At 43.0% G+C, this 26,210-nt stretch overlaps 1 protein-coding gene across 1 annotated transcript in view; it reads left to right on the plus strand.

Moving 5' to 3' along the window:
• The window catches only part of RMDN3 (regulator of microtubule dynamics 3), a 258,511-nt gene that overhangs the window by 94,352 nt on the left and 137,949 nt on the right, over positions 1–26,210 (plus strand). Inside the window, exons 5-7 of the mRNA XM_063947778.1 lie at positions 2,515–2,785; positions 6,623–6,725; positions 12,211–12,271. Of these exons, the coding sequence (XP_063803848.1) occupies positions 2,515–2,785; positions 6,623–6,725; positions 12,211–12,271 (435 nt within the window). The remainder of the gene's footprint in view (positions 1–2,514; positions 2,786–6,622; positions 6,726–12,210; positions 12,272–26,210) is intronic.

Genomic DNA, 26,210 nt, shown 5'->3' on the forward strand with positions numbered 1-26,210 from the left:
CATGTGTTATCGCGCAATCGTGGGTCCATTTTCACCCGATGAAAACGTACAGTAATAGGATACCACGATAATGACCATAGATCGTGGATAATTGGATACCCCCTAAGTACAAGTACAAGTATTAAAGAATAAACAAACCTCTGTGCAAAACATCACCATACTACTTTAAAAGCAAAAACATAACACTTCACGACAACATCCTTCAAATACATCTTGTTTTCACACCATCAATCAAATACATTAGGGGAAATACAATTACAAGTGATCCGCTTTCATGGTAATAGATTGTGGTAAATTCCTGTTATTTCGTTTTGTTTGATGTTGTTTTGTGTGTGTGGGGGGGGGGAGTAATTCGATTACCACATTTTTTTTACGGCCGTCATTGAAAAAAAAAAACACAGAGGATCCGGGATAAGTTCATGGATCCTCTTGTTTTCATAATCACACCCACGAAAGCCGTTACGCTTCTCGGGGATTTTGTATCTCCAGCCTCCAGGCAGGTGAAACAAAATCCCCCTTCCCCCGGGGTTCAATTAGTCGCAGTACGTTACAGGGGCTAATTGAATTCCCCCCTTAGAGCCACATACTAATTTCAGAATATTGAGACCGCAGATGTGCATATTTATGGTTATAGGATTCATAGGTGACTTCCTGGGTTCTTGCCTACTATCGGCCTAAGGATAGCTCTCTTACTGTACGTTTTTACTTTTTGTCTTAAAATACTGGTTCTGGAAGCATATCTTAAAGTCATGTTGTACATTTTAATGTTTTTAACGTACTGGTGTTTGTGTGCATAGAAATTACCATCCTTGCATAAGGCGCACCTGCTTGACACAAAAGACATCCCATTGAATATTAAGCTAACGTTGGATCTTTGCCACCTCATGTGTAAATATCAGGTAGTTTTTGTGTGGAGAAAGGCTCTGTAGCCGCACTCTGATTCTGGCATGTTTTTTATATAGTATGTGTCTGCAGGTATGCTTCATGTGCTTTGCTCTTATTCAGCAATGACCGGCCTGCTCCACCCAGCTTCTCTCATCAGAAGAAACAACACTTTGCTGCCCTTAATAGTTATCACTTTATTAAGCCGAGTCCTGCACTTGCACGTGTAGCCGCTGTGCAAAAATAGCTGCATGATGTCAATAAACGGCATTTTCACTATTTCACTATAAAGTTTTAGAATAAAAAATCTACTACTATCTTCCACTGAAGAAATTATCTAAAAATAAACATTGGAGGCTGCGGGGAAAAGATTAGTGTGGGAATCTGTTAATTGTAATAGGGAGACATAGTGGCTAAGGCAGAGTTGGACACAAGTCTGTTTCACTGCGCATGTTCTGGAACTGAGCATGTGCGCATAGTATGGGCAATGCAGGGTCATACACAATTCAGTCCCATCTCCACATGCGGCGTAAGGAACATAACTGGATGATAACACGCGTTTTCACATGTCAACGGCTTTGTAGGCTATGTAGAGTGGTGTATACGTATAATTACTACTGTTTGTCTTCTGCACCAGGAATAGTTGTGGTACACATGTGCTCTGGTCATGCTGACAGCTGTGACACCACTCGGTACGGATAGGGGCGCCCCAGCCACACAGATGCGTATAACGCCGCATATAGGCATACTGTATATACACAGTTGTTTCCTGTGCATCACATAATGTAAGAGCAATTACTTTCATTAAGCTCTACGTCAATGCCATAATCTCTTATACAGTACGTAAACTTTTATAGACATAGATAAAAAATAAGTATGTGTGGCAAACAGTAATAATTGAATGGTCCTAGCTGAACCAGTTTGCTGTAGTTTAGTTTATTCAGAATTGTCAGATTGGTACATACAGTGTCACACCAGGAAAAGTATTCCCGTGATCCTGTCACTGACTACTCACTTGTAACCTTTCTAGCCACTGGCCAACTGACTGGCATCAGTTGCCCCACCCCCAACACAAGCATAGAATTTCTACCTCCTCCCAAGCACTCACCAGCTAAATAATCACACCCATGCGATCCACCTGGGTAGCTGTGCTGTGTTTGCAGGAACATGTTGGGAATTAACTCTGTCTTTAACAGGAGTCTGCAGACTCCCACAGAAAGCGTTATTCTATCATAAGAGACTAGGACAATTGTGACATTTATTATACATTAAACACATGGGCACAGTCTAAGTTATACACGTACCATATACAACCACACTCTTGCAGATAAAGTAGACTCCTGTATCATTGTTCTGACATTCTGTGTAAAGTGCACCATGCCAACTGTATTTTAGGTCCCGTAATGTAATTAGTTGCTGTGCTACAATATTGAATGTTTGTTTATACGTTCCAATTTCTGGTAGAGTTTATGGCGTTTTTATGTACAATTGTGATTTGTTTTAACGTTCTATGCATGTTTGTTAGTTCATCAAACTGTAATAACCACTGTGTTTGCATTGTCACATCCTAGCAAGACTTTTGGAATACATTATCTAAACTGCTATAAACTGCATTTATTTTTCTTTTTGCAGTTATACTACGGCAAATGCTGAATCTGATTATGACCGTGAAAGCAGCAAAGCGAGTGAGGAAGAGGAGGAGGATGAAGTCAGCTGTGAAACTGTGCGAACAATGCGGAGGGACTCTGTGGATCTAGTCACAGATGATGAAGCGACAATGTTGGCCACTGACACTTTAGATGAGGAGCTAACACTTCTGCTGGAGAAGTCTGACCAGTTGCACAACGGCGATGATGAGCAGAGAAGGGAAGGATTCCAGCTGCTCTGCAGTAATAAATTACTGGTACATTTCATTGTTTTTCTCACATTCACACAATCCTGATAAAGTGGAGGTGGCGTTACTATATTACCAAATTCAGTAACTATTTAAGGAAATGACCCACACTTACTAGCCCATGACATTGCTGTCTTCTAATGTTAAAGCGAACTTACCTTCTATCCCGGAAAGTCTTGGAGTCTCTGTCCTTAAACTATGGAAATTCTCAAAGACTCCATGGAGAGCCGTGGACCCGCTCAGATCCCGCCCTCTTCCATAATTGGAGCAGGGAAGGGGTCTTATGGTGCAAAGTGTGTCATTATAGATCCACATCCAGTGCATATTGCAGCACTGCATAGCAGGAGGTGGGGCCAGTGTGACAAATCATGTCACCATACACCCTAAACATTCCATTTATCAGTGGTCCCAAAATAGACAAGTATGTGATAAAGTTCTGACAAAAGTTAAATCAGAGTAGAACCGGGGACGATCTACTGTACCGAAACCAAAACGAATGTTTTTGCTGTAATGACCGCTAAAATCTAAATTGTGTCTTAGAACACTTAGCACAAGTAACTGTTAATACACAGTTTCTGCTGCATGATCCACCCATTTCTGTATCTCTTTGGGTGCCAGGGCTCGTTGGATCTCTGTGTCCAGTGGGCTGGAGCCCAGGGGGGGAGGATGAGGGGACTCTGTCTGTTCCATCTGTACTGGTCCCACAATTTCTGAGGCAGTCCGGATTATAGGCCACATACAGTATATTAAACAGTACAAGAGTAAAGGTGGATACACACTTGCCGAGAAAGTAAACAACGTCGCTCATTTTCTCCCTTCCTGAGCAATGTCGTTTACTATATTGGCCAGTGTGTATGCCGCCGGCAAAAAGCCATGTGCGTCCCTGCGGGCCGCTGTTGGCTGTGCATGCAGATCAATTTGGACTTTCATCCAAAAGCTGCATCACTGAGCAATATGGTCGTCCTATCACTCAGGGTGTACGCACTGCAGCCGACCGCCCCAGCAGGGAAGGGAACACACTAGGCAACGTCGCTAATAGAGCGCATCGCCTAGTGTGTACCCACCTTAATTTTTCAGTTGATGTTTTGCACTCATTTGCACAAGATTAATACATATCCTTTGTTTTTGTTTTAAAAAAGAAATGAGCAATAAAACATAGACTAGGCATAACTATGGTTTGGCAGATTCTGTGTTTATTTATACATTGATTTTGCACAAATAAAATCCTTGAGATTCTAAATAAAAAATTTTTAAAAAAATCCCACATTTTAATGTATTGAGACCAAACCATTATCTATGTACAGTGCCCGCGAAAACAACCCTGTTTTTCAAGATTTTATTGAAATGTAAGCAATTTTATGTCTCACTGGACTCTGAAATGTAATCACAGTAGGCCATATAACCACTGAACACACTCATGGCATTCCATGCATATTTGGCTGCTTTTGAAAAAGCATCTCAGGGAGATTGTAAAAGTTACACCTACTGTATAAGCGCGGACGTGTAGTGCTACATCTGAGTGGTGCGTCATAAAAATGTCTTGCATCTAAATGTAAATGAGCCCCAAAGCAGTTAGTAAGATTTATATGCTGATATTTTTAGTGATAGCTTGTGTGTTGTGTTCTACGAGAGGTTCCATATAAGTGGCCATTAGATATCTTATTTATAAATGCATGTAGCCATAAGGAGCTATGGAGCAGATGTATTAAGCCTGGAGATGTGATAAAGCAGTGATAAGTGGAAGGTCATAAAGCACCAGCCAATCATCTCTTAACTGTCAATTTACATATTGGAGCTGATTGGCTGGTATGTCATCACCTTGCTCTTATCACTGCTTTATCACTTCTACAGCCTTAATACATCTGCCTGATTGTGCCTTATGACCAGTGCAGGGAAATGGGACTGATGATTCCATTTGAATGTATATATATCTCCAATTTATTACCCCCCCCCCCTCCTCCCCCCAAGAATATAACAGCTACAAAATGGGGGTAAGGTGCAACCAGGAGATTGCTAGACTCTTTTGGGAGTCAGGGAGATTTCTACTATTTCAGGGAGAGTTGGCAAGTATTATTCCATGCACTGTGCTGGCTATTCCATAAGTTGAAGCCTGCCATGTTCATTTTCCCTAAAGTTTGTTTTGACCTGAACTCATGATTAACTAGGCGTAGACCAAAGGGTATTGTCCTCTTAGTATCGCCATGCTCTCTGTATTTTATTAAAAGCTTTTCTGTACTGCATTGTTTAGGCACTGTATTATGTTCATTCTATCTGTTCAGCGCCTTGAGTCCTTTTGGAGAAAGAGCGCTATAAAAATTAAAATAATTATTATTGCATTGTTCTTTAAAGTGCTGCGGTGGTAGCTCTGTTGCTATGTTTGCTATTTAAAGCATTGCTTGTTTATATTTTGGGTTTCATGCTGCCACTTAGAAAATAACACTCTCCCTGAGAACAATCCTTTCACGTTTTCAATGGCGTATGCATGATAAACCAAAGATTGAAAATGTTGATTAATCACTTCATAAGACATTTTTTCAGTCTTAATTTTAGTCCACTGACCGTTTTTCCTGGCCCTGGCAAGCCTCCAAAACTTTTGACTGTTAGTGTATGTGTTTTTGTGTTATATTTTGTTTAACTTGCCCACTCATCTGTTATTACCTACATTATACTGTATATAATTAAGATATGTACACACAGGCATCATATCAAAGTGTACTAAGACTTACTGTATGTATAAAAAAAAGCATCTAAACCACATTGTATATATGTATGTATTTGATATTCATTCCCTAGTGCGTTCAGTTTGTGTTTTTATAAATGTGTTTGTGACAAAGAGATTCAATCTAAACGCGTGTGGAAATGTACATGCTTCTTACTCACATTTCATAGTTTGCAATGTGCTCACATTGAGATGAATTTAAGTTGACGTGTATCGCACCCACTAAGGTTGGGCAAGAAACATAGAAAAACACTGCAAAGGCAATAATTGGTATTAGAAAATAATAAAATGGAACGATTGAGCTGCATGGTACACTCAAAATAAGGGCTTTCCCCTTGGTTTATGGTGGCCAAAAGCATCTTGGGACGCATTATGGGAAATGTAAAAACACTTAACAGTTCCACTTTAAATGATTGCAGAGATCTCCCAGTCGGGGAAAATGTGTTTTGCAGGTGCAGCTGCATCTACGTGATGTTTCCTGTGTAACTGTGTGATTGCTGCCTAGAGGGGTGTGGTATGTAGGGTCGACCACTATTGGTCGACAGTAAGTAAGTCGACATGGTCTCTAGGTCGACATGACAAAAGGTTGACATGAGTTTCTTCTCCTTTTTTGGTGTTGTTTTCTCCGTACAGTGACCGGGAACCCCAATTAGTGCACTGTGTCCCCTCGCATGACTCGCGATTTTCGGGCAAGGTGCCTCGCACCACTACTGCGGTGCTCGGCACAGGTTACCATTCCTATTTGTAGTCCATGTGGATCGTAAAATATGTAAAAGTAAAAAAAAAATGGAAAAAAAAAGTGAAAAACTCATGTTGACATAGAGTCCCTGTCAACCTAGAAACCATGCCGACCTACTTACTGTCGATCAATAGTGGTCGACCTAGACATTGACGATCTAAGTGTGGTTGACCTAGAGACCGGATACCGCCTAGAGTCACAAACCGATCCTTTACACATCGGGTAACCTATCTCTGTCCACCAGAGGTGTGTGCAGCAGGTTTAGTGCACTGAAACGATACATTTGTCTGAACCCTCGCTTTTGAAACCTTGTAAATATTGTATTTAGCAAGTTTGTCAGGTCATCTGAAACTTCTAATAGTAAGCATATGTTTTTTTTGTTGAGCAGTATGGGGACCATCAAGACTTTCTGTGGAGACTAGCCCGTTCCTACAGTGATATGTATGAAATTACTGAAGACATTCTGGAGAAGAAATCGTATGCATTTGATGGTGCGTTGCAAAGCTTAGTATTTGTCACTGTGTTGCCAGTTGGTACTGTACATTTTTTGTGTACCTTTTTTTTTGTTTGTTTGTTTATTAAAAGATTATTGTCTTTACCCTTTTATGTGCAAAAGGTGTATAGAGTCCGTTCCAACCTGCATGGGTTTTTTTTTTTAATACTTTTATATATGCCATTTATACTAGCAAAAAGAATATTTTAAAACCAAAACAATTGCAATTTAACTGGGATTCCAAGATACCAAAAATACATGTCATGATAAGCTTCAAGGGAGAAGCTTCCATTAGCGACAATGTTTCATCTGATCTCGCACCCTAATATAATGTGGGTTACCTAGGAAGGGAACTTTGCTGTTAGAAGTTTCCTTTCTGTAATTACCCACAATGTGCACAGCTGCACCTCGCGCTTAATTGAATCTCCCCCAAAGATTTGAAAAAATAAATTTACCATACGTCTACATACATTGCGGCAGATTCTAATAAGCGCAGAACCTTGCTCGATGTGCAGCTGCGCACACAACTCATTATTACGACATGAAAATCTTCTTTGTTTTTTGCTTGCACCTCAGTGGGACACAAGCAAAAAATGTGCACACGTTTCTTTTTTCCTGGGTACTAAGCATAGTCATTGGATCTACCCCATTATGTTCATAAAAAACTAAAACCAGTTTGTTGAAACTAACTTAAATTAAGTAATCAATGACCTGTAGGGCCGGGACGAACCATAGAGTCCTGGAGAAGATGACTGCATGAACAAGCCCTCAGGATTCTGGGGATGGTAGGGAGAATAATCATAGCTGAGGTATCAATTTAGTTTCAAAACAATTCAGAGCATCCTCTACCAATACAGTAGATATTGGCAGCTACATCTCCTCTGCTACATCTACTTTGTTTGCTACATCTACCTTGCTACATCTCCTTTGTTTGCTACATCTACTTTGTTTGCTACATCTACTTTGCTACATCTCCTTTGTTTGCTACATCTACTTTGTTGCAATGTTTTTGCAGCTATGTAAAATAGGAAGGCTGGTATAACCTCAGCATTTTGGAAGAAGGTTTTGTGTATCCGTATCTGGCATTAATTTATATCAGTCTATTGCATCTGCTATGTGCTGACGTAGTTTTCAATTATTTAAACACCCCTGAAGCTACATGCGGTATTTTCAACTATAGGTTGACTCTCCAGTATCTAAAATGGTTGGGATGAGAAGCATTTTAGATATAAGCTTTTTGAATTCAAACTTACAAAGTGGAGCAGCCGAGAGGCAGGCAGCCCGGGAATCAATGTTGGGTCCCGCCAAGAGCTGCTGCTGGGAGAGGACACTCTGCTTGGGAAACGGAGGCAGTGGTATCTGCAGCAGCACCAGGGACCGTGTCAGCTTGGAGGAGAGGAGCATGGAGCAGCTGGGAGGTAGGCAGCCAAGGAGTTACGATGATTGCAGGGTCAGCACTGGGTCCCGCCAGGAGCTGCTGCTGGGAAAGGACACTCGGCTGGGGGAGCAGATGATGCACATAAGGAGAGTGACCCAGGATCAACAGACGTCTGCTGGCAGGCTACGTCCCCAATCAGAAACCGTCACGGTTTCCGAAAACCTGTGGTTTTTGGAATACTTTGATTTTTGGCATTTCGGATATAGGAGACTCATCCTGTAGCAGATCTTAAAAAAAATAGCTGATGAAATACAGCCTCACTTAAATGTATGTAGCCTTGCCTGTCAACACACATTTTAAAAAGATAAGGAAGTATCATAGCATAATAAAGACAAAAAACCCTGAGAAAGCCTAAGAAAATACTTCTAAAAGAGAGTTAATTGCAGTACTGTCATTCATTAGCAAGACCCCTATATTTGATTTTCAATGACTCGCTTACATCAGGCATGGTCCCCAAAGACTGACGTATAGCGGAAGCAGTGCCGATATTTAAAAAGGGAAGTAAATCTGAGCCGGGTAATTATAGGCCAGTAAGTCTTACATCTATAGTGGGGAAAGTACTGGAAGGTATTTTAAGAGATAGAATACAGGAGTTCCTTGAGGCTAATAAGGTTATTAATATGAACCAACACGGATTTGTGAAGGATAGATCATGTCAAACTAACTTAATAGGCTTTTATGAGACTGTTAGTGCAAACCTAGATCAGGGTAAAGAGGTGGATGTAATCTTTTTAGACTTTGCAAAAGCTTTCGATACAGTAACTCACATGAGACTTGTCTACAAATTAAGAGAACTTGGACTAGGGAGCACAATATGCACTTGGGATAGAAATTGGTTTGATAAAAGGGAGCAGCAAATGGTGGTAAATGGAATGTTTTCGAATTAATCTGAAGTATTAAGTGGTGTGCTCCAAGGGTTTGTACTTGGACCACTATTGTTTAATATTGTCATAAATGATCTAGAAGTAGGTCTAGAGAGTACAGTGTCAATTTTTGCGGATGATACCAAATTGTGTAAGGTTATAAATTCAGAGGGGGATGGTAAGTCCCTACAGAACGATTTATTTAAATTGGAATCATGGGCAGCAAAATGGAGAATGTGGTTCAGTGTAGACAAATGTAAGGTAATGCACTTTGGTAGTAAGAACAAAATTACTACTTACATACTAAATGGGGAGAAATTAGGGGAGTCTGTATTGGAAAAAGATGTAGGTGTTCACATAGATAACAAACTTCGCAGTAGTACCAAAAGTAGGAATGCAGCAAAAAAGGCAAACAAAGTATTAGCATGCATAAAGCGGGGAGTTGATGCAAGGGATGAGAGTGTTATACTCCTATTATATAAATCACTAGTGAGGCCACATCTCAAATACTGCGCACAACTATGGGCACCATACTACAAAAAGGATATTCTGGAACTAGAAAAGGTTTCAGAGGTGGGCGAACAAATTGATTAAGGGGATGGAGAGGGAAGAAAGGCTTGCTTAATCTAGACATGTTCACACTGGAAAAGAGGGGATTAAGAGGGGACATGATTAACATTTACAAATATATAAGGGGACAATACACAGAGCTTGCAGGGGATCTGTTTTTGGTAATATCATCACAAAGGACACACAGACACCCGCTTAGGTTAGAGGAGAGGAGATTTCGCAACACAGTGACGGAAAGGTTCCTTCACAGTAAGGACAATACGTATTTGGAATTCCCTGCCTGAGAGAGTAGTAATGGTGGACTCGGTCACTGCTTTTAAGAATGGACTAAATAAATTCCTAATGGATAAGGATATACAGGGATATGGTGTGTAAATCATGCACTATAGTAATAGAACAAAAAAAACAAAAACCCAAGGGGTACTTGTAATAACGGCTAAACATTAATCACAGTTAAAAGTAGTCTTAAAAATATTTCAGTGTAGAAGATCACTAACAGGTTGAACTCGATGGACAATTGTCTTTTTTCAACCTCAGACTCTATGTAACACAATGTGTCACCCTCGCCGTAAGCATCAGTGTTGCAGAGAAGCTGACCATTTAAATAGAAACATAGGGGCCCATTTATCAACCAGTATTTGCGGGTGTTTTCGTGGTTAGCAACAAATATTAAGTATCTCCTGAATGTACTGTATGATGGAGGGATTGTAGCAGATATCTGCAGTAATCCTTCCATTCCTGCCGTCCGCTGTATCCAAATAGGTTTCTATGGGGGATGCAATACTTCCAGATTTTTTCCAGATCTGGAATGTGAAGCGTTTCCGATATTGGCTACCACCATCTTCAGTGCAAGACCGTTGTAGCCTAAAGGCTACAGATCAGGTCTGTTGTTACTGCAGAGTTCCCCCGGAACCCTCCACTGGAATTGGAAGCTGTGACCGCGCATATGCAGCAGCACCGGCACATTATCAAGTACCTGCCATCTACACATCACCAGTAGGATCTGCCAATACAGCTGCTATGTGATCCTTTTTGAGGTGATTGATCAAAAAGTGACCGGGATCGTAAAATAAATTTTTAAACTTGCTTAAGAAATCACGATATATCAGTGTCCCCACTGCCTCACGAATCCCCATGGTGTGTCCTCTGGTGTGTCCTCTGGCTGTGGCATAACCCCCTCTACCTCCCCCCCCCCCCACCATACTAGAGTAGCCCAGTGCCGGTGCATTAAATACAGGGGGCCTCTACACATTTTGTTTACTGTATTTTTAGAAGCAGAGCTGACTTCAAGAGCCCTTGGCTGGATATGCTTTTAGGGGGGACCCCACACATATTTTTATTTTCACATTTTTAACTATTAACAGAATCGTTCATTGTAGTGGTAGAGTATCGTTACTGAGTTTACGAGTAGAAGTGAGGTAGTGGGTAATAGTAGTACTGCCCATTATTTACAATTTCTGCATGTGACCAATGAAATGACAATCGATTGAGGTGATGTATGGGCAGACTTTGGGCTAGATGCATTATCGCTTGGAGAGAGATAAAATGGAGAGAGAAAAAGTACCAGCCAATCACCTCCTAAATGTCATTTTTCAAACACAGCCTGTAACATGGCAGTTAGGAGCTGATTGGCTGGTGCTTTTTCTCTCTTGAATTTATAACTCACCAAGCGATGATGCATCTAGCCCTTTCGGTGGAAAAAATCTGGAAATTACTGAAACAAATCTGTAATGTATGGACAAAGTTAAGGCGGGTACACAGTACCCGATGTGTAAATGCCGGCGGTGAACGACTACCATATATTGTTCAACGAGAGAGTTCATACATACTGAACATTATTGGTCAACGATAACGTTCAGTGACATCACTGCCGGCATTCCCGAACATGCAGCTCAGCCCAACATTGACGGGTTGAGCGGCATGTCAGCTCAATATTGGTGAACGCTGGATCACGTGCGTGAGCGTGCATCATTCATCGTTCACCAATATCATCTCCGTACATACTGGACGATTTCAGGTAAAAAATAAACAATAACGACATAAATGTTGTTATCGTTTACTTTTTAGGCAGAAAACGCTTAGTTTATACCCCCCTTTAGATGGATTGGGGAATCAATAAATCTGGGGGGTAAAAATCACAGGATCTGTGAAACAATAAATTGTAATTGCTGATGTCTGGAGGCAAGACAAGAGAAGAGTAACAAAAGTTATCCCAGAAATTTGAGGCAGGCCAACCAGCTGTGGAAGAAAGCCTTCAGTTCTCCACCTTATTTTGAACAATGAGGGATAGTCATCCCAAATAGCCTTTGTAATCTGATTGGAACTGTATACCCCCTATTACAAGAGTTTTGTGATTATTTTTTATTTTATTTTATGTTTGTGCAGGTTCCCTTCTTGCTAGTTACTTATGTGTTACTATAAGTAGATGCTTAGTAACTGGAATATCAACCTGCTGATATGTAGGACGGTGTCTGCATTCCACAATATGTTTTGGTAACTAATTTACATTTTAGGAATCCTGTAAATACGGGAAGTATAGCTGACAAAATGAAATATCTCTGTATAAGTCATGTGTCTGTATCTGATGAGAAATTATCTGTATCTGTCTTCAGGGAAAGAAGAAGCTGAAATTGCACTTCAAAAAGGAGGCCAAAGTGCAGAGTGCCACAAATGGTATGTGTCTGTACTGTGGGATAGACGGGTTTGTCAGGGTCACATTCCACCTCCCGCTCACCCCAGACATAATGCAGCACACTCTACTTGCCACATTCTGCCAACATTAATGCCAAAAGTTGAGTGGTTCAGGCTTTTCCCAAATGGTTTAATTGTTTTTGTTTGCTAAGCTTTACTAGCTCATAAGCTGTTATCTCTTCCAGATAAGGGTTATTTATTTCTCTGGGCCAAGTACTTATGTTTTCTGGAAATATAGGCTGTATGTCCAAGATAAAAAAAACACAATACTCTGTTTTTAGGCAACATATAATTTTTCTGTATAACATAATCTGTTTTCAGAGCATTAACCATGTTGCATTTACACAACAAGGAGAAGTTTTAAAACTAAAAGGTATTGGTAATGGAATTTAAAAAGTAACAAATGTACTTTACGTGTCATAGAATATAGTACATGTGACTTGTATTTGGCTATAAGAAAATTTTGAAAACCAGTTTTCCTTTAGGCTAATTGAGCGGAATGGGCTCCCACAACTCCCTCTCATTACTACCATCCCCAAGGTTTAAAAGTTTGATATCCGGACTAACCTATGCATGAGTATTTCCAGACCTGAATCAGAGCCGTAATAAAAATGTGCGTCACTCAGTATGCACAAAGGATGCAGTCTATATCACACTCTCCTAAAGCACCACATACAGTAGGCTTTCAAATAGTGCACATATGAAAAGAGAGAGCAGACAATGTCGCTTTACAATAATATACGTTCAGAGGCGCCAGGAGTGGGTGGGAGCAGGCTTGTTGAAGGGGCCGGGTCCATCTCCCCCAGCAGTAGTCTTATCGCTCTCTCGCCGATGTCTCGGTCCAACGCTAGCACCCAGTGAGCACTGAGTAGTGGCGGAAGTTGAGCTTGGCGCTGGGCTGTGTCCGAACACAATGGAGTAGTTACCAGGGAGCCCGGACACTGAGCTGTCACAGCACTACAGCTGCCGGCCATGCAGAAGGGTCCACCAGAGAAGGGGACTGGGGAGATAGGCTGCCTCTCCTAGCTAATAAGCCACGGTAGCATCTAGTTACCCTTCGTGGAGAGGACCTTTCCCATAATCCCCTGGGTCCATGTCACCAACTATTTGGAATAGTAACCTGTGGGGAGTGAAGCGAGACACCGAGCCCGAAGCGTGGCGAGCAAAGCAAGTCCACGAGGGGACAATAATGCATAGATAAAACAAAATAACCTCAAACAAATGGAGAATGGATAAAACATTAAGGTGCTGTAAGTTCTCATCTGCCCTCTTGTGCTGTCACTTCCTGGTCCTGATCACGAAGGGAACACAGACATAGCCGTATCTGAGAACTGTATTTCCCCTTACATACAACTCACAGCGTAAAACTTGATCACAGGTGTGTAGTATAATTTAATGACAATGGAGTCAGCTTTTATGGCTTAGCTACTAACAGCGTTTGCAGCAGATCAGGGCAGCTTTAGTTTTGCGTAAATTGATGCATGGGGGCAGATGTATTAAGCCTGGAGAAAGGATAAAGAAGTGGTAAGTGCAAGGTGATAACGCACCAGCCATTCAGCTCCTGTCATTTTTCAAATCTGTAATGATTGGCTGGTGCGTTATCACCTTGCACTTATCACTGGTTTATCACTTATTTTTCCCTTCTCCGGGATTAATGCATCTGCCCCATGGTTACTTATGGCAGTACAAAATTGATTTTCACTGAGCTCTTCAGTACAACTTATTTTACTACCAGTGTTTTATTAGAGAGATTGCATTGCTGTAATGCTTTATTTTAATCACCGGTTAGCAATGTGCGTGGGCGAAAAGGGCAAGAAACAAATGACCGTAGAAGGGATGTCCATATGTGTGAATGTGTGTGTATAGATATATGAGGAACTCCAATTATCCAAAGTCAATTCTGGGCTCTATAGATAGATCGTAATAATGGTAAGAGAAGGCATGGCACTCCAATACGAGCAACACCAAAGTGATTGTTCAGGTCTTTAGCATAACAGCAACGTTACGTTTCTCACAGTGTGTGAGTATATCAGTTCAGCCAAAAGCAGCTGCCGATTATTAGCAATGGTTTATATCATAGCCATAAGTCATCCGCCTACTAATAGGAACATATACATCTGTCTTGATTAGCACGAGATGCATCTTGACAAACACCCCTATACTGTAATTTGCCCTTTCTTGGGTTACGGATGGTGTAATGGTTAGCTTTACTGCCTCACAGCAATGAGGACAGGTGTTTGATTCCCACCATGGTCCTAACTGTGTGGAGTTTGTATATTCTCCCAATACTTGCGTGGGTTTCCTCAAGGTACTCCGGTTTCCTCCCACAATCTGAAAATATATTGGTAGGATAATTGGATCCCAACAAAAATGAACCCTAGCGTGAATGTGTGTGCGTGTACATGGACTGTAAGCTCCACTAGGGCAGGGACTGATGTAAATGGCCAAATATTCTCTGTAAAGCGCTGCGGAATATGCGTGCGCTATATAAATAACTGGTAATAAATAAATAAATTACTCCTCCAACACTTTAGCGCAAAGGGTGTAAAACGCAAACTGCATCTTAGGCATGGCTATGGATGTGTAAGATTTGGTGCAGTAAGAAATAGCAATTTGTGAGAGGAAAAAGCCACATCTTCCTCTGCAAATATATCAGACATCAGTGCCATGTGTCATTATTGCGATATAGGCCCCTTCAGTTACTGTATCATTCTTTATCGTGTCAAATAGGTATTTGTCAAGAATCTCTAGCCAGGGCAGCAACCCCGGCGGTGGTTGTCTCAGCGAGTAGCCAGGCACTTAAATGATATCACATCACTTCTTCTGGCACTTGCGCTCTGGCAGTATCATTCTTCTGAGAACGGATTGGGGAGGAAGGAGGCTGACAAAGAGGGATCAGAAAATCCCTCTCCTGTTGTTGACTTTGCTTTTCAAAAAATTGCTGATTTTACATCTCGCAACTGACTTCTCAACACTTGGTCATTTTGAGTTGATGATTGTTGTATATTAGAACTACTACTGGAATTAACGTTGCACCTATCTCTTAATGTCTGCACATTTCAAACTACAGACATGGAAATAAATGTTCCACTTCTAATCACCCACCCACATTTAAAGCAAGTCTTGACCAATTACTTGCAGAAAGATTTAAAATGTGTTTTACATCTTCTTTATATAACATATTATAAACTACTTGAAATAAGTTTCTTTCAATGTCCTTATATCAAATTTCAGGTAAACTGGTGTATGTTTGCAGGTTTTTTACTATTACCCTTCACATTTTTAGGAGCAAAATGACACTATTTCTGCAGTTTATGATACGCATTTGGCTCCGATAGGCTGAAGACTATATGAGGTAGCTGGGAACTCACATCTGTATTATATTAGTATTCTCCTATTCTGTGGGCTCTCTTTACAAGAATGAAAACATTGCAGCTATGAGTTATTCCTAAATCAGCAATTCTGCCTTTGTTTTGGTAGCAGTAAATCTGGCTGTAAACGTTTTCTTTGATTGTAGGGCCGCATAAAAAATAGAAGACATTGCAGTTTTTATAAAATGAAAGTGGGCCGCTGAATACATAATATAACTTTATATTTATTGAAATGAAAACGTTTTCCTAAAGACATATGGCTATAAGTAGTACTGTGCATGTTTAAGGTCTGAAAATCATATCAATGAGCAGCTAAAAGAGCGTTTAGAGTTCAGTATAGTAAATATTCAGTATCTTGGGGCAGAGACACGGTTTGGATTCCTTCCAAGACTGTGAGCTGCTTGTACAATTTTCACTTTTCCTTTAAGCTTTGTTAAGATTATTAAATATTTATACGCGTATGGCAATGATTCACAGCCACAATGGTATCCTGGCATATGTTGAAAACAATGTGCAGTGGCAATTATCAAGGTACTATATGGTCAGGGACGGATTGGGAACAAAAAGCGGCCCTGGAAAAATTTGTACTAGTGGCCCCACATGGGCAGCACCAGAGGTGGTCTAGCCATGGGCCATGGCAGCAGCACCCTCCCCCCAAGACTTTCCAGATAGTGGGCATGTCCAGCATCAAGGGGGAAGTTAAAAAGAAATAAAATTAAATATTATGAGCACATTATATGATACACCTTCAGAATTTAGGAAACTATATCATTCTTTAGAAAGGTATATTTTCTTATTACACCAACCGTATCCCAATCACTATTCACTCAATCTTATATGTCAGCCAAGCAGCAGGCAGACAGAGCATACACTAGATCATCTGCAATCACAGGCTAATTGTCAAAGTCATTTTCATATATGCATATTATTTTGCATCTTATTCATTATGTCTATAAAAAGGACCACATGTCCTTAAATAAAACAGGCCCCACGGGTGCGTCAGCCCACCGGGAATCTTCCCTGTGAACCCTATGGCCAACCCGGCTCTGTATATGGTAGATTTTACACAAATGAGTTGGTTTTTTAAACATACAAATATTTAATCAGGAGTCAGGTTTTACTTAGGACAGTATTCTAACATTGATCTGCAGTATAGGAATTGTAATTGTGTAATTTACCACTCAAACTGTCCCTGTGACATGGCAGAACTGCCACAATTGCTTCCATGAGTTTAATGGTCTGAACAGAGCTTAGTCTTAAACAAGTTTTATTGTGCTGAAAGTGTGCGTAAGCAATGGTGTTATTACAGCCAATGGCAGCAGGTCATGTATGGAATGATACAGTCCAGTGTTGCTCTTTCTAGACCTTTTTTAAGAACTGTTAATTGGTACTGTACTAACAAATACAAGTCTTTTATTTTTTTTGTGTGTGTGTGAAGTTGAGCATACATTATACAGTATCTCTTCCATTACTACGTTTCTGTCTATTCCATTGCCACCCTATTATCTGTTATATACCCCTTTCACATCGCCAATGCCTGATCTCACCCGGGAATTGGAAACTGGTCCTTCCCGGGTGGGATCCGTTATTGGATCCTAACAGCAGGCTTTCCGACGCTGCAATATGCTGGGTCGGGGTTGCCATAGTCGTGGGGTAGCCAGTGGAGCCGGGGGCGGCACTGGGAGATGAGCTAATCTCTGCGCTGCCTCTCCCTATGTACTGAACAGGTCCCGAGTCACATAGATCCGGCAATCTGTTCACACTGCCACTGACCCGGTATTCAACCTGGGAATAACCCTTCTTATAACCTTGGTTGAATTCGTGCATGGCCCCTTTCACATTGCACAGTGACTCGTGTTGACCCGGCAATATACCAGGTCGATACCGGGTTATTTTTGCGATGTGAAAGGGGTATTAGGTACTCTATCGGCTACCCTCATTATTTCCTACCACTTTACTTACCTTTTGTCAGCCCCTTTTGCTGTCATTGCTATTCTGCGAGGGCAGGAAGTGATGAATTATCAACATACTTCCTCTGTAAGCATGACATTATGTTTTTTCCTTTCTGAGTCTCATTAGAGTGCCCAAACAACGTCATGTGGAGATTTTATTAACAACAGCGTACTGACACATACAGTCCGCAGCGCTTGATCCACAGATGTACACAAACACAATATTTTTGCAGTTCATTGATTACCAGTGGTCTGCAGATGCATCTAAGTTGCATTGCGCATGTGCCGTGATGGTCCTGCGACGATGGTCGCAGAGGATTTATTTGCAAAGTGATTGACAGTTGGAGACCGTATAGGGGTGGTATCTGGGGAGGGGCGTCAAAAATGCAGGCGTCACGCGGCCACTTTGGGGGCGTGTTACGGCTTGCATTTGTGATACTCTATGCAGTTACAGGGGCTCTATTTATTATTATTTATTATTTATTACCAGTTATTTATATAGCGCACACATATTCCGCAGCGCTTTACAGAGAATATTTGGCCATTCACCTCAGTCCCTGCCCCAGTGGAGCTTACAATCTATATTCCCTACCACATGTACACGCACACACATTCACACTAGGGTTAATTTTGTTGGGAGCCAATTAACCTACCAGTATATTTTTGGATTGTGGGAGGAAACCGGAGTACCCGGAGAAAACCCACGCAAGCACGGGGAGAATATACAAACTCCACACAGTTAGGGCCATGGTGGGAATCGAACCCATGACCTCAGTGCTGTGAGGCAGTAATGCTAACCATTACACCGGCCGTGCGGCTCTGACATCTTCCTGCGCCCATACTGCCTCACCATAGGGCAACTCAGAACTTCAATAATTGATCTGCTACAAATGATGCGTCTGTGTATGGAGCCACTAGGATTTGGAAAGTCACCGGTGGGCATCTTAATGCACATCCATGTGGCAGCAACATTTGCATATTTCGGCACAGCCGCTTCGTATAAATTTGCAGATGGCAATTATTTTGCATACATCTCTAAATCGGTACCACAGGCTGTATAGTCAATACTTCTACTGAAGTCAGTGGTGTAACTTCCAGAGATAATAGAGGCATTTGCCACCGGACTCCAGCTGTCCTTGAGCCACAAAGAATAAAAGGACAAGAGGGCTGCTGAATTAGAAAAGATCTCTCTCCACTCATTTCATAGTGATTTGGGGCAGTCACTGCTGACTGCTGTCCAAGCTCAGAAACCTCCCTTTGAAGACCCCTTCAGCTGAAGAGTCTGGAATGTGTCTGATAACAGATCAAAGTGTGTACAACAAGCTACGGCTCTGCTGTTGTATCCTATATGATGAAAGAAAGGTGAGCAGAAGTTGGATTTAAGAAAATGCAGTAATTATTGTAATAACATTTTTAAGGGGGGTTATTTATCAAAGCTTGGAGATAGATAAAATTGTGAGAGATAAAGTACCAACAAATCCTAAGTGTCATTTTTCAAACTCAGCCTGTAAAATGTAAGGCAGAAGCTGATTGGCTGGTACTTTATCTCTCACAATTTTCTCTCTCTCTGAGCTTAATTAAACCCATTCTCAGTGCTCTATTTATTATCATTTGCAGCCAGCACCCAAAATAAAGATCCCTTATCGCCACAATTTAGCTGCAATAAGGAATCATTAATTCTCACAGATGTACTATTGGCAAATCACTGGGACGTTGGCACATGTGCAAGCCAGAGCCACTAGGGAGGCACCACCTTCTATTTCGCCTCGGGCGCCTGGCATGAACTTACGCCTCTGGCTGCAGACATCAATCTTGCACCCTCCTTCACAACAAACCAAATCGTGAATACACACTAAACTAATGTAACACAAAATACAGTATATGGGATTTATTTATTTGTTAATTTATATATTTAAATTTATTTAAATTTTTATTTAAATCTGCAAAAGGACTGATTTTCCCAATTTATTAAGAAGCCATCTTTAAATTCTGGATTTAGAAGCAGGCCCAAATCCCTCTATTTTAACCCCTCTTCTAAATTGGAAAATTTGTATTACACAGTGTAATGATTATATATTAATAAGACCTAGACGAAGGGCCTAATTGTCTGCATCTGTAATGTATTATCTCTCCACTCTCATAAGCAATGAAATTTGCCATCAAACATACATTCTATATTCCCTAAGCACATATGTTATGTTTGCGGTATTTTTATTGATGGTGTGAGTAGAGAGTTTGCTTTAAAGCTGTTTTATTGATATTGTTTAGAATTCAAAGATTAACTTTTCAAAATACAGTACATTTTATAATTGTACTAAACAAAAAACATTTTATTAATGCTGTGTACCTGCTCACAAAAACCTTCGTTAATGCAAGTGCTGACTGGTTGATACAGTATGAAATAAGGCAATGTAAAAATAGATGTTGGTCATATGGAAAGAGTCATAGGTCCATGCACAGTTATTTTCATTGTAAGGCTGATAGACGCTTGGCTGCCACTAGTAAAATAGTCACCCAAAGCACATCCTGTCATCACATTTGGCCCTTTTAAATGTATAACTTCCTTTCTCCCAATATACTGCTTTTCTCTGACGTCCTAAGTGGATGCTGGGGACTCCGTCAGGACCATGGGGAATAGCGGCTCCGCAGGAGACAGGGCACAAAAGTAAAAGCTTTAGGACTAGGCGGTGTGCACTGGCTCCTCCCCCTATGACCCTCCTCCAAGCCTCAGTTAGGTTTTTGTGCCCGGCCGAGAAGGGTGCAATCTAGGTAGCTCTCCTGAGCTGCTTAGAATAAAAGTATAGACTTAGGTTTTTTTATTTTCAGTGAGTCCTGCTGGCAACAGGCTCACTGCATCGAGGGACTAAGGGGAGAAGAAGCGAACTCACCTGCGTGCAGAGTGGATTGGGCTTCTTGGCTACTGGACATTAGCTCCAGAGGGACGATCACAGGCCCAGCCATGGATGGGTCCCGGAGCCGCGCCGCCGGCCCCCTTACAGAGCCAGAAGAGTGAAGAGGTCCAGAAATCGGCGGCAGAAGGCATCTTGTCTTCAAGAAAGGTAGCGCACAGCACTGCAGCTGTGCGCCATTGCTCTCAGCACACTTCACACTCCGGTCACTGAGGGTGCAGGGCGCTGGGGGGGGGCGCCCTGAGACGCAATGAAAACACTATTTATGGTAAAAAATACATCACATATAGCTCCTGGGCTATATGGATGTATTTAACCCCTGCCATTTTACCTCATAAAAAGCGGGAGAAAGGCCGCCGTGAAGGGGGCGGAGCCTATCTCCTCAGCGCACAAGCGCCATTTTCCTTAACAGCTCCGCTGGAAGGACGTCTCCCTGACTCTCCCCTGCAGTCCTGCACTACAGAAACAGGGTAAAAAAGAGAGGGGGGGGGGGCACTAATTTGGCATATAAAAACATATATAGCAGCTATAAGGGAGAAACACTTATTTATAAGGTTGTCCCTATACATATATAGCGCTCTGGTGTGTGCTGGCAAACTCTCCCTCTGTCTCCCCAAAGGGCTAGTGGGGTCCTGTCCTCTATCAGAGCATTCCCTGTGTGTGTGCTGTGTGTCGGTACGCGTGTGTCGACATGTATGAGGAGGAAAATGGTGTGGAGGCGGAGCAATTGCCTGTATTAGTGATGTCACCCCCTAGGGAGTCGACACCTGACTGGATGGTCTTATTTAAGGAATTACGTGATAGTGTCAGCACTTTACAAAAAACTGTTGACGACATGAGACAGCCGGCAAGTCAGGTAGTGCCTGTCCAGGCGTCTCAAACACCGTCAGGGGCTCTAAAGCGCCCATTACCTCAGTCGGTCGTCACAGACACGGACACTGACTCCAGTGTCGACGGTGAAGAAACAAACGTATTTTCCAGTAGGGCCACACGTTACATGATCACGGCAATGAAGGAGGCTTTGCATATTTCTGATAGTAATATCAATAATAATAATAATAATAATAGAAGTACCACAAAATAATAATAATAATAATAATAATAATAATAATAATAGAAGTACCACAAAAAAGGGTATTATGTGGGGTGTGAAAAAACTACCCGTAGTTTTTCCTGAATCAGAAGAATTAAATGAAGTGTGTGATGATGCGTGGGTCTCCCCCGATAAAAAATTGCTGATATCTAAGAAATTATTGGCATTATACCCTTTCCCGCCAGAAGTTAGGGCGCGTTGGGAAACACCCCCTAGGGTGGATAAGGCACTCACACGCTTATCAAAACAAGTGGCGTTACCGTCTCCTGATACGGCCGCCCTCAAGGAGCCAGTTGATAGGAAGCTGGAAAATGTCCTAAAAAGTATATACACACATACTGGTGTTATACTGCGACCAGCGATTGCCTCAGCCTGGATGTGCAGCGCTGGGGTGGCGTGGTCGGAGTCCCTGACTGAAAATATTGATACCCTGGACAGGGACAGTATTTTATTGACTATAGAGCGTTTAAAAGATGCGTTTCTATATATGCGTGATGCACAGAGGGATATTTGCACCCTGGCATCAAGAGTAAGTGCGATGTCCATTTCTGCCAGAAGATGTTTATGGACACGACAGTGGTCAGGTGATGCGGATTCCAAACGGCATATGGAAGTATTGCCGTATAAAGGGGAGGAGTTATTTGGGGTCGGTCTTTCGGACCTGGTGGCCACGGCAACAGCTGGAAAATCCACCTTTTTTACCCCAACTCACCTCTCAGCAGAAAAAGACACCGTCTTTTCAGCCTCAGTCCTTTCGTCCCCATAAGGGCAAGCGGGCAAAAGGCCAGTCATATCTGCCCCGGGGTAGAGGAAAGGGAAAAAGACTGCAGCAGACAGCCTCTTCCCAGGAACAGAAGCCCTCCACCGCTTCTGCCAAGTCCTCAGCATGACGCTGGGGCCTTACAAGCGGACTCAGGTGCGGTGGGGGGTCGTCTCAAGAGTTTCAGCGCGCAGTGGGCTCACTCGCAAGTGGACCCCTGGATCCTACAGGTAGTATCCCAGGGGTACAGATTGGAATTCGAGACGTCTCCCCCTCGCAGGTTCCTGAAGTCTGCTTTACCAATGTCTCCCTCCGACAGGGAGGCAGTATTGGAAGCAATTCACAAGCTGTATTCCCAGCAGGTGATAATCAAAGTACCTCTCCTACAACAGGGAAAGGGGTATTATTCCACACTATTTGTGGTACCGAAGCCAGACGGCTCGGTGAGACCTATTCTAAGTCTGAAATCTTTGAACACTTACATACAAAGGTTCAAATTCAAGATGGAGTCACTCAGAGCAGTGATAGCGAACCTGGAAGAAGGGGACTATATGGTGTCCCAGGACATCAAGGATGCTTACCTTCATGTCCCAAATTGCCCTTCTCACCAAGGGTACCTCAGGTTCGTAGTACAGAACTGTCATTATCAGTTTCAGACGCTGCCGTTTGGATTGTCCACGGCACCCCGGGTCTTTACCAAAGTAATGGCCGAAATGATGATTCTTCTTCGAAGAAAAGGCGTCTTAATTATCCCTTACTTGGACGATCTCCTGATAAGGGCAAAGTCCAGGGAACAGTTGGAGGTCGGAGTAGCACTATCTCGGGTACTGCTACAACAGCACGGGTGGATTCTAAATATTCCAAAATCGCAGCTGATCCCGACGACACGTCTGCTGTTCCTAGGGATGATTCTGGACACAGTCCAGAAAAAGGTGTTTCTCCCGGAGGAGAAAGCCAGGGAGTTATCCGAGCTAGTCAGGAACCTCCTAAAACCAGGAAAAGTGTCAGTGCATCATTGCACAAGGGTCCTGGGAAAAATGGTGGCTTCTTACGAAGCGATTCCATTCGGCAGATTTCACGCAAGAACTTTTCAGTGGGATCTGCTGGACAAATGGTCCGGATCGCATCTTCAGATGCATCAGCGGATAACCCTGTCTCCGAGGACAAGGGTGTCTCTTCTGTGGTGGCTGCAGAGTGCTCATCTACTAGAGGGCCGCAGATTCGGCATTCTGGATTGGATCCTGGTGACCACGGATGCCAGCCTGAGAGGCTTGGGAGCAGTCACACAGGGAAGAAATTTCCAGGGAACGTGGTCAAGTCTAGAGACTTCTCTCCACATAAATATACTGGAACTAAGGGCAATTTACAATGCTCTATGCCTAGCAAGACCTCTGCTTCAAGGTCAGCCGGTGCTGATCCAGTCGGACAACATCACGGCAGTCGCCCACGTAAACAGACAGGGCGGCACAAGAAGCAGGAGGGCAATGGCAGAAGCTGCAAGGATTCTTCGCTGGGCGGAAAATCATGTGATAGCACTGTCAGCAGTGTTCATTCCGGGAGTGGACAACTGGGAAGCAGACTTCCTCAGCAGGCACGACCTCCACCCGGGAGAGTGGGGACTTCACACGGAAGTCTTCCACGTGATTGTGAACCATTGGGAAAAACCAAAGGTGGACATGATGGCGTCCCGCCTCAACAAAAAACTGGACAGGTATTGCGCCAGGTCAAGGGACCCTCAGGCAATAGCTGTGGATGCTCTGGTAACACCGTGGGTGTACCAGTCAGTGTATGTGTTCCCTCCTCTTCCTCTCATACCCAAGGTACTGAGAATTATAAGACGGAGAGGAGTAAGAACTATACTCGTGGCTCCGGATTGGCCGAGGAGGACTTTGTACCCGGAACTTCAAGAGATGCTCACAGAGGACCCATGGCCTATGCCGTTAAGAAGGGACTTGCTTCAGCAAGGACCCTGTCTGTTCCAAGACTTACCGCGGCTGCGTTTGACGGCATGGCGGTTGAACGCCGGATCCTAAGGGAAAAAGGCATTCCGGAAGAGGTCATACCTACCCTGGTCAAAGCCAGGAAGGAGGTGACCGCACAACATTATCACTGCATTTGGCGAAAATATGTTGCGTGGTGTGAGGCCAGGAAGGCCCCCACGGAGGAATTTCAACTCGGTCGATTCCTGCATTTCCTGCAAACAGGAGTGTCTATGGGCCTCAAATTGGGGTCCATTAAGGTTCAAATTTCGGCCCTGTCGATTTTCTTCCAGAAAGAATTGGCTTCAGTTCCTGAAGTCCAGACATTCGTCAAGGGAGTACTGCATATACAACCCCCTTTTGTGCCTCCAGTGGCACCGTGGGATCTCAACGTAGTTCTGGGATTCCTCAAATCACATTGGTTTGAACCGCTCAAATCTGTGGATTTGAAATATCTCACATGGAAAGTGACCATGCTGTTGGCCCTGGCCTCGGCCAGGCGAGTGTCAGAATTGGCGGCTTTGTCTCACAAAAGCCCATATCTGATTTTCCATTCGGACAGGGCAGAACTGCGGACTCGTCCCCAGTTTCTCCCTAAGGTGGTGTCAACGTTTCACCTGAACCAACCTATTGTGGTGCCTGCGGCTACTAGGGACTTGGAGGACTCCAAGTTGCTAGATGTTGTCAGGGCCCTGAAAATATATATTTCCAGGACGGCTGGAGTCAGGAAAACTGACTCGCTGTTTATCCTGTATGCACCCAACAAGCTGGGTGCTCCTGCTTCTAAGCAGACGATTGCTCGTTGGATTTGTAGTACAATTCAGCTTGCACATTCTGTGGCAGGCCTGCCACAGCCAAAATCTGTAAATGCCCATTCCACAAGGAAGGTGGGCTCATCTTGGGTGGCTGCCCGAGGGGTCTCGGCTTTACAACTTTGCCGAGCTGCTACTTGGTCAGGGGCAAACACGTTTGCTAAATTCTACAAATTTGATACCCTGGCTGAGGAGGACCTGGAGTTCTCTCATTCGGTGCTGCAGAGTCATCCGCACTCTCCCGCCCGTTTGGGAGCTTTGGTATAATCCCCATGGTCCTGACGGAGTCCCCAGCATCCACTTAGGACGTCAGAGAAAATAAGAATTTACTTACCGATAATTCTATTTCTCGTAGTCCGTAGTGGATGCTGGGCGCCCATCCCAAGTGCGGATTGTCTGCAATACTTGTACATAGTTATTGTTACAAAAATCGGGTTATTATTGTTGTGCGCCATCTTTTCAGAGGCTCCTCTGTTATCATGCTGTTAACTGGGTTCAGATCACAAGTTGTACAGTGTGATTGGTGTGGCTGGTATGAGTCTTACCCGGGATTCAAAATCTTTCCTTATTGTGTACGCTTGTCCGGGCACAGTATCCTAACTGAGGCTTGGAGGAGGGTCATAGGGGGAGGAGCCAGTGCACACCACCTAGTCCTAAAGCTTTTACTTTTGTGCCCTGTCTCCTGCGGAGCCGCTATTCCCCATGGTCCTGACGGAGTCCCCAGCATCCACTACGGACTACGAGAAATAGAATTATCGGTAAGTAAATTCTTATTATTTCTCTGACGTCCTAGTGGATGCTGGGGACTCCGTAAGGACCATGGGGAGTAGACGGCTCCGCAGGAGACTGGGCACATCTAAAGAAAGATTTAGGTCTATCTGGTGTGCACTGGCTCCTCCCCCTATGACCCTACTCCAAGCCTCAGTTTGATTTCTGTGCCCGGCTGAGCTGGATGCACACTAGGGGCTCTCCTGAGCTCCTAGAAAGAAAGTATAGTTTAGGTTTTTTATTTTACAGTGAGACCTGCTGGCAACAGGCTCACTGC

Source organism: Pseudophryne corroboree, chromosome 12, assembly GCF_028390025.1.
Source record: "Pseudophryne corroboree isolate aPseCor3 chromosome 12, aPseCor3.hap2, whole genome shotgun sequence".
Taxonomy (NCBI): domain Eukaryota; kingdom Metazoa; phylum Chordata; class Amphibia; order Anura; family Myobatrachidae; genus Pseudophryne; species Pseudophryne corroboree.